The 8,798-nt window shown below is 45.0% G+C and overlaps 1 protein-coding gene across 17 annotated transcripts in view; it reads right to left on the bottom strand.

Moving 5' to 3' along the window:
- Window positions 1-6: 6 nt before the first annotated feature.
- LOC126506323 (alpha-fetoprotein-like) overlaps window positions 7-8,798 on the bottom strand; it is a 38,912-nt gene continuing 30,120 nt past the window's right edge. For 8 of the 17 annotated variants that reach the window (XM_050149815.1, XM_050149816.1, XM_050149817.1 and 5 more), the window contains exons 13-15: window positions 5,952-6,168; window positions 3,364-3,454; window positions 7-457 (exon numbers count right to left, since the gene is read on the bottom strand). In XM_050149815.1, the coding sequence (XP_050005772.1) occupies window positions 168-457; window positions 3,364-3,454; window positions 5,952-6,168 (598 nt within the window). In that variant the 3' untranslated portion in view covers window positions 7-167. Of the gene's footprint in view, window positions 458-3,363; window positions 3,455-5,244; window positions 5,381-5,947; window positions 6,169-8,798 lie in introns of those variants that run through there. The other 9 variants (XM_050149827.1, XM_050149828.1, XM_050149819.1 and 6 more) reach the window with 8 other exon arrangements.

The raw sequence follows: 8,798 nt of genomic DNA, 5'->3' as shown, positions 1-8,798 counted from the left end.
ATATATAGACTAGGAGCCAGACCCATTCAGGAAGGTAATTTCATTAGCATCTTCCCCTCAGTTCATCAACAGTAATTCCCAGAAGTGGTACAGACAGCTCCGTGTTGACCTTTAAGTCTTCACTGTGGGGGCCCAGCAGCCAGTTTTCAGACAGATGTGGCTGCACGTTAAATTGGTTGAAGACCCTGAGTGCTCTTTGAGTTTCTTCTCTGCCACTGCTCTTGAGAGGCAAAACCTGTGGTGGTGGAGTTCTGAGGGGTCCGTCTGGGAGTCAATATGCCATTTGTTAATGGGAAAGGAAAGATGGTGTGGACTGGCCAGCGTTCTGCTCCAACACTGGGCCGAGGAGAAACCACTTGGTCGACTGTTATCTTCCATGTTGGTGATCCTACATCGGCATACTCTGGGATGAGTCGGCCTCTAAGAGGGACTGGCACTTCCTGATCAGTTGGGGTCCCTAGGGAAAAATGAACAGGCATACCTCTGATTGGGAAAGAGAAGTCAAACTACTATGGTCCTGGTCTCTAATCAGAAAAATCTTTGTGCACCTCTCTTTGTTGGATGCCTGAGGTAGCTCCATTATGCTCCTTCCTGCAGGTATCAGACTGACCAACAGGCCCCGTATCTTAACTAAGATTCAGTTAATTGTAAGCCCTTTCTCTCTTTCAGGGAATCAGACCTGAAATATTTTCGTTTCTTCTCAAGACCATCAGGCTCTTTTGCTGCACGACAATGCACACATGCATGTGCACACATACAAGCAGACAAACTCATATACACATACGCCCACATGCACAAATACACATGGCACACACATATCCATAAATGAGCTGTATTGCTTTCCTTCACCCCAGCATTCCTTGGGAAGATGCCAAGAGTGCATTAATTCAGTCCCTCCTCCCGGCCTCAAACATCATCACACTCTATCAGCCTCTTTTCAGGCTTGCTTTGGCAAACCCCTTGGGACTTTAAGAAACTCCTTCTCTGATAATCTGGAAGTTTTTACATCAAGTTTCATGGGAAATTACTTAAGCATGAGCTTAACCCAAGACTGTTGTGGGACCTCCTTCAGCCAATAGCCTTTTAGATACCTGCCCATTTTGGGTGTGGTTGAAGGCACTATAAGCGCAGACAAAAAACATGCATGCTCTCCCATCCCCCAATGCTGTATTTGGTTCCCAGCTTCCAGGGCACACAGAAGACTGCAGATCTCTACCCTACCATGAGTTTTTTTTCCCCAAATAAATAAACCTTTGCTATACTCCATTCCAGGCTATTGTGAAACTCTTTAATAATTTTAGTGCCCAACGTGGGACTTGAACCTATGATCCTGAGATTAAGAGTCATCCTCTACCAACTGAGCTAACAAGACCTTATTTGATTGTCATTTCTCAGAAGTTAATAGCAACAGAAGTCTGTTCTGCACCTATCTTTTCTGACATCATTTATCCCTTTGTCCTTGGTAAAATGTAATTGTTACAACAGCCAGCAATATGCAAATAAGTCCTCTCGCTAAGATAAGGTTGGAGGAAGGCATTCAGGAAAACCATTTTATCTGTTAGTTTGTGGTGTTGTGGATTCAGGAAGCTACACAGCTATGTCCTGAGCCCAGAAAAGCAGTCAAAACACGAAGAAGGCCCTGAAATGGGAACCACATGGCCTGAGATGCAGCCCACGCAAGGCTGAGGGAGGCAAACAGGCACAGGCTGTGTGTGAGCTCACTAGCACTTTCAACCACAGAGTTGGGAAGGTTAAGACAAGAGGATCACAGTGAACTCCAGGTTGGCCTTGGCTACACAGTAAGTTCCAAGCCAGCCTGAGCTCTGTGATGATACCCTTTCTAAAAATAAATTTAAAAATTAAAAAAATAGCTCCTATGATAGAATGGAGGACAGGAGGGAGAGGGATCTCTTCCTCACCCTGCCAGGATTTCCCATCCCCTCTCTCTCTCTCTCTCTCTCTCTCTCTCCCTCTCCCCCCGTGTGTGTGTGTGTGTGTGTGTGTGTGTGACTTTCACCCAGGTATACATTCTGAAAAAAAAAACACAAATGTTCATCCTGACACATAAGTTTAGAAAATATTGATCAGAACACTGATGACAACTTATGTTGGAGAGGATGTGGAGTAAAGGGAACAACACTTCTGCATTGCTGGTGGGAGTGCAAACTGGTATAGCCTCTTTGGATCTCAGTATGGTGATTTCTCAGAAAATTAGGAAACAACCTTCCTCAAGACCCAATAATACCACTTTTGGGTATATATCCAAAAGATGCTCAATTGTACTACAAGGACATGTGCTCAACTATGTTCATAGCAGCATTGTTTGTCATAGATAAAATCTATAAACAACCTAAATGCCCCTCAACTGAAGAACAGATAAGGAAAATGTGGTACATTTACACAGTGGAGTACTGCACAGCAGAAAAAAAGACATCTTGAAATTTGCAGGCAAATGGATGAATCTAGAAAACATCATATTGAGTGAAATAACTCAGACCCAGAAAGACAAGTATCAAATGTATTAACTAACAAGTGGCTTTTAAACATAAAGCAAAAAAAAAAAAGCCTACAAATCACATTCCCAGAGAACATAGACAACAAAGAGGACCCTAAGAGAGATATACATGGATCTAATCTACATGGGAAGTAGAAAAAGACTAGATCTCCTGAGTAAATTGGGAGCATGGGGACCATGGGAGAGGGTAGATGGGGAAGGGGAGAAGAAGGGAGGGGAACAGAGAAATATACATAGCTCAATTAAAAAAACAATTAAAAAAGAGAAAATGCTGATCAGAAAACCTGAAGCAACTGAGGAAGAACCAGCATGAGATAATAAATTACTCCTGTTTGCCCAGGGATGCATGAAGAAGATGCCCACTGAAGCCAGGCAAGAGTAGGGTCTAAGATTAACTCAGTCCAAACTGAAAGACAATGCAACAATCTAGTGCAGAAACCATGTAAGTCAAACCCTGAGTTACTACAACGGTAGGTGCTTTATGCTTTGTTTGTGAGCATGAAAAAGGGCAACTACATGCTCTCAGAAAGGATGGGAAATCAGGAAACTATAATTCAGACTCATAAAACTAGATGTGGCATGATTTTGTGCGGTTAATAGCAGACTACCAAAGAGCCATGACTTCACTGAATGGCGGCAGCTGTAATGTCTCTTTTGAGAGATAGCAGGGGAGAAAGAGCTGAACCTCAGCAGCCCGGCCTGCCACTGTGAACAGGATTTCCAGGAAACGTGCCATTGGATTGGCTACTTTCGTAGCAGCCTGTTAACCGATGGCATGCCTGTTACGGTTGCAAGGCAGGTTCTTTCTTCCAGGCAACATGGGAGGAATGACTTCCTTCTCTTCTCACCTCTATGATCTCCACCGTTACAACATGGAAAGGATGCCCGGAAATGAGGAAGTGTAGACGTGTTCACTAAGTTCAGGGGAATCCTTAGATGCTGAGTAAAGTTGAAAAAGCAAAAACTTGAATATAACCAATTACTCCAAGATTATAATCACAAGGGGATGAAATTAGAAATGGGGAATTTGCCCTGCTCCTCTTCATTTGTTATAAACCGCAGCATGCATTACTTCATTTTCAATAAATATTTAGCTTCTTCTCTTGCTTAACCGGATCATCGTTTTATCTTCATAATTATACCGTGCAATTGCAGGAACTGACAGTAGACTCACTGAGCTGGGAAGACTCAGCACTTACATAGAGTCTAGACTGCTAACATCGTTGCTTCTTTCTGCATTAACGTGTGGGAAGCCACATCTCCGAGCAAAATTTAACCTTTCTTATTCACTTCACGATGATCAGCAACCACGTTTCACGACAACTCTGCTAACTCTGTTAACTTTGCTCAAGTCTCATAGTCAGTGACTTGAGACACAGCTGGGCAGTAGTTAGTTACCCTTCCTCACAGCAGGGTTCACATGATTAGACTTAAGATTCTCTGCCAAGAGAACGTTCTCCTTGTGCCTGCTAACGACTGTAGTCCCCGTTGCTTCCTGAACCTTGGACTGTCTAGATTCGACCTGGGGTGCAGGTAGACAGGGAGAGGTTCTACACACTTGGCTGATTCATCTTCATCAGGAAAAGTGGGTCCAGCTCCCCAACTGTCTCATCTCCGTGTTTTCTTTTCCCGCCACTGGCCCTGGCTGGTCTCCTCTAATTGTCTTTGGCTGTGGGGTCACATCTTACAGCGTATCTTCTGTCCTGTCTAAAAGTTCTTTCCCCTCTCATGGCCCCGAGGAAGAACAGCAGGTCTCAAACTCTCCCACTTTCTCTTTAAGCAGGCAGAACAGGTTTACCTAACTGATGGTTACAGTCTCTGGGAAACAAAGGAAAGAAATGCCTTGCAGGTGTTGGCGGCAGTCAGCTCTCACAACCTCCTCAGGGAGCCCGGCCAGCCTTCTCCTGGAATCTCAGCTCCAGGAAGACCAGGACATCCCAACATTCTATTTATTCTTTGTCCCAGAATCCATCTACCAACATAGAAGCCAGAGGTATAAACTTCTAAAGAAAAGGCTTCAAAATATTCTCATCGTTGATCTCTACCTTTTTAAACCAAGTCTCTGTGCATTTCAAGGTTTGTTTAAAACATGTTCTAGTCTTAAATAATCATTTTAATATTCTCCCAATTCTCTCATTTTCTTCCCAGTGTTGTTTTCCAGTGGCTTCTTTATTTCTACGGCTACCCTTGGTTCTGCCTTCTCAACCAAAGCCAGACCTATGGAAACCTTGGGAGAGGGAGAGGGTAAATGTCCATCTTATGAAGATGGCTTTACTTTTTGTGAAAGCCATACACATTTAAATTTGAATTTTTAATCTTTTCCCAAGCTTAGAATGGCTGTGCTATCCCGACAGTTCGCACTCAGCCACCCAAGGCAGGAGAATAGTGTCGCTAAGCTCTGCTGTGTGGCACTCGTATTAAATGAATGTTTAACTTTTATTCCAGCTTAGAGCGGATCCATCAGGACAGAACCTCATTGTTGAGAGGGATCTGTGAGATGACTTGCTGGAGGCATAAAGTTCAGAGAAATAGCAGAAGGAAGCCACTGTGAGTAATTAAAGCCATAAAGAAGGTTATTATCTTTGAAAATATTTCAGAGAGCATTGCTAAATGTAGCCCCAGCCCTGGCCAGCCCCAGCCTGCCTTGCTCAAAGTAAAGGGGCCTGTTTTTTTTTTTTAATGACTTAGTCACATGCCCTTGCACAGACCCTATTACCTAGCATATCTACCTCCCAGTCAAGTTCGCAGACAAGCTGTCCCTCCCGGCTCTCCCGCGTGGACTCCTCCTCACTGAGACTTTCCGCGAATTTGTGGAGTCACATCCTATGGCATGCTAGGCAGCTTAGGTTGCACAACTTTACAGTCCTGTGAAAAATCACATCCATAACTAAATACAGTGACACTAATTATGGAAAAATGGTCTCATGATGATGAGTTTAGCATGTGTGTGTATGTGTGTGTGAGTGTAACATGTGTGTGGGTTTAGCATGTGTGTGAGAGTTTAGCGTGTGTGTGTGTGTGTGTGTGTGTGTGCATGCACCTGAACATACTCTGGCCCCATCTTTCCTCTTGTGTTCCTCAGCCACTGTGTTCATGAAGTTCTGTCCACGGAGGAAATAGAATCCTTGGCTCATGCTCTCAAACAACAGGAAGGGGTTCTTACTGATTGTGCCCCAGAAATTCCTAGGGGGCAGAAACCTCACAGTTTTCTCCAACAGATGTTTAAACTTGTCTTTTTTTTTATTTCCAATTTTTAAATGACTCCGTTTCTCTACCGCTAGACTAGGCCTTCAGTCCCTCCTCCCGCTGGTGTCTGTAAGCATCTCTGGCACCGTAGCTGTTGTGTCTAATTCTCCTATTTTTGTCTCAGTCTTCTAAACATACATAACTATTAAGATACCCAGAGCCCAGGCATAGCATGGTCAGTCACACCTACACATCTAGTCCTCGAGCAGAGGGAAAGGGTTTCCCTTGCAGCAACACTCAGCATCTTCCGTTGTTTACTCAAGAGATGGGATACCTCTTCCTGAAAGCACGTTTCCCGCTCTTCTGCGTGGCAGCACATCGCCACCAGCTGCGTGAACTCCGCGCCAACGGCCTGGACTGCATCTTCGGCCGCTTGTGGCCTCTGCTTCACAAGGTTACTGAGGAGCCTAAAGCGGAAATAAGGGGGGTTGGGAGGGAGGTTAGCACCTGAGTTGGCAAGGCCAGGCTGTCTTACTGGCTTAGATACACTTGCATGTGGTTAGTGACAAGACCTGTAAGTGAGTCTGAAGATTCAACGGCTTGCCTGGCATCTCAGAATTCCCTCATGGATGACTCTCTCACAGCTAGCAAGAGAGTTTCAGCCACCATGTTTTCCTTCCTCTCTCCCTCTTTCCCTCCCTCCCTCCTTCTCTTTCTCTGTCCTTTCCTTTCTGTTCTGCTTTAGGACAAGAGAAATTTAACCACTAGAAAAATGAGAACAAAGAATAAGTAACAGGAGGCTGGGAATGTGACTCAGCCAGGAAGAGAGTTTGCTGCAAAACATGAGAATCTAAGTTTGGGTCTCAGCATCCACCTAAAAAGCCAGTGCCCCCCCCTCCCGTCGTCACTTGCTTATAACACCGGCACTGCGGGATTAATGGAGACAGGAGGGTCGCGGGGGGGGGGGGGGGGGGAGGAGGATTACAGCTGCCAGCCTGGATCCTGGTTCAGTGAGAGACACTACTTCAGAGGAATTCGAACATGACAGAGCAGGATGCCCAACATCGTCCTCTGGCCTCTGGACACGCCCATACACATGCATATACCACACATGTGCGCATGTGCGAGTGCTCACACACATGTACATGTAAAGAAAGAATTGGGACATATTAATTAGTCAATATTATACTACTTATCTCAAAACCACTTTTAGTCTCTTTCAGATGAACATTGGCAATACCCAGCACTCAGATATGTGCCGTAAATGGGTATAAAAGCAAATACTTCAAAGTTCTAAGCCATTACTTCTCTGACAACCTACACCTGGGTTCAGACAGTCATGCTTCAGGATTTCTGACTCAAAAACAAAACTGAGGATTCTAATCAGGTATTAATATTGGGAGTGGGAAAACTCTAGAACCCACCCATCCTGGCTCACTAGACTAACATGGCTTGGCCCTTGCAGCAGAACTGGCTGTGATCTTTTTCATCAAATAAATACAAAGACAGTCAAGGGCATGTGATGGTCTATTTCTTGGTCCCCACGACATTCAGGTCCAAGCACGGCTCTCCTTGCTGTCTCAACACAACTGGGAGCTACCCGAAACAAGGGAGGTCATGGGGACCTTTTGTTCCTGAGACTGGGACATTTCCTGCTCTTTTTTCCTGCTCTTTATTGCCTTATAGCCACTACCACGCATGTCCCAAACACGGGTGATATAGAACAGGACCTGGGCAGCAGGCAGTGCGGTCACCAGCAGGACATACTGGGCTCTAGAAGTAAGACGGAAACAAGGTAAGGAGAATGTAGCCCTTCTTGGCTCCCCAAATCCAACTCAAATGGTGCCCACAGGTTCAAAACCTTGAGTGAGTGCAGCCTGCAGACTCAGTTTGAAGTGATAAAAGCAGACTTGCAGCTTGGTGTGGTGCCCATCTGGCATGCATCCTTCAAACTCCTGCTTCTGCTAGGCATGATGGTGCATGCTGTGAATCCCAGCATTGGGAGGCAGAGCCAAGAGGCTCTGTGAGTTCAAAGCCAGCATGGCCTACAGAGCAAGTTCAGATCAGCTAGAGCCAATAAAAAGCCACTGTCGCAGAACACAGAAATTCCTAGATTTCCTACCCCAACCCATCTCTTCCCAGTGCTGAGACAGTAATCGCTGTCCGCAGTGAGACAGCACAGGCCACACTGTCTTCAGAAGCTTGCAGAAGTCATGGCTGGCTTTCAAAGCACAACATTAGCTACTTCTGAGAAGTGGCAAGGCAGAGCCAAAGGAAGTCTGGATCTTCATCTAAGCCCATGTGTCCCCTAGTTTAAGATCCTAGGAATGTAGCTAAAGCCAAATATGGTGACAGAGAGCATATATGAAAAATTTGTTTACTATAATTTATCAAAGAAATCGAAGATAATTTTTATGTCCAGCAATAGTAAATGATTGGATTCGCATAGCAGAACATTACAAAACCATTAAAAATGCTGTTGTAAAGAATAATGAATGACAAAATGTATATATAATAATGCACACTGTATTTGAGGAGAAATATTTAAAATAGTGTGGCTGGATGCAGCTTTTCTAGTATGCCTGTCATTGCCGTGCCTCGGATAATTGCCCGTAAATTTAGTTATGATATTCAGTGTTATTTCTATTTTCATCGGAAAGCATCCTTCCTTTTGCATTTGCAACAGTGGTCTCAGATTCTTTGGGCAGATCTCACAAATCTGTAGGATGAGCCTCCATCCTAGAAGTCACGTCTACCTAGTGAGAGAGAGACTGGGTCCATGGAAGCAGGGAGAACTCAGTAATTTGCTGGGTCTCTGTTAGACTCTGTTCGAAATCATACAGGGATGGGTGCAACTAGCTCATTGAAAAAGTACCGAGAGGGTGTTTTTCTCTGAAGTCCTGCAAACCCTTAAGGCAGGGCTGTGCCATGGCAGCACCTCTGAAAGCATGTAGTTCTGGGAGGAGGGGAGAGGGACAACAGCTTGGCAGGTGATGGAGGTGGTTACGTGGGGAACCCTCCCGGTGAGTCCGGAGCAGTGCTGTGGTTACATGCCTGGAGAGCTTGGGGGAACTCTCAGAGTGGCGGACCGCCTCAT

This window comes from Alexandromys fortis, unplaced genomic scaffold (genome assembly GCF_014885135.2).
Source record: "Alexandromys fortis isolate MF-2015 unplaced genomic scaffold, M_Fortis_MF-2015_v1.1 scaffold_0, whole genome shotgun sequence".
Lineage (NCBI taxonomy): Eukaryota > Metazoa > Chordata > Mammalia > Rodentia > Cricetidae > Alexandromys > Alexandromys fortis.
This window is presented reverse-complemented; position numbering and strand designations above follow the sequence as displayed.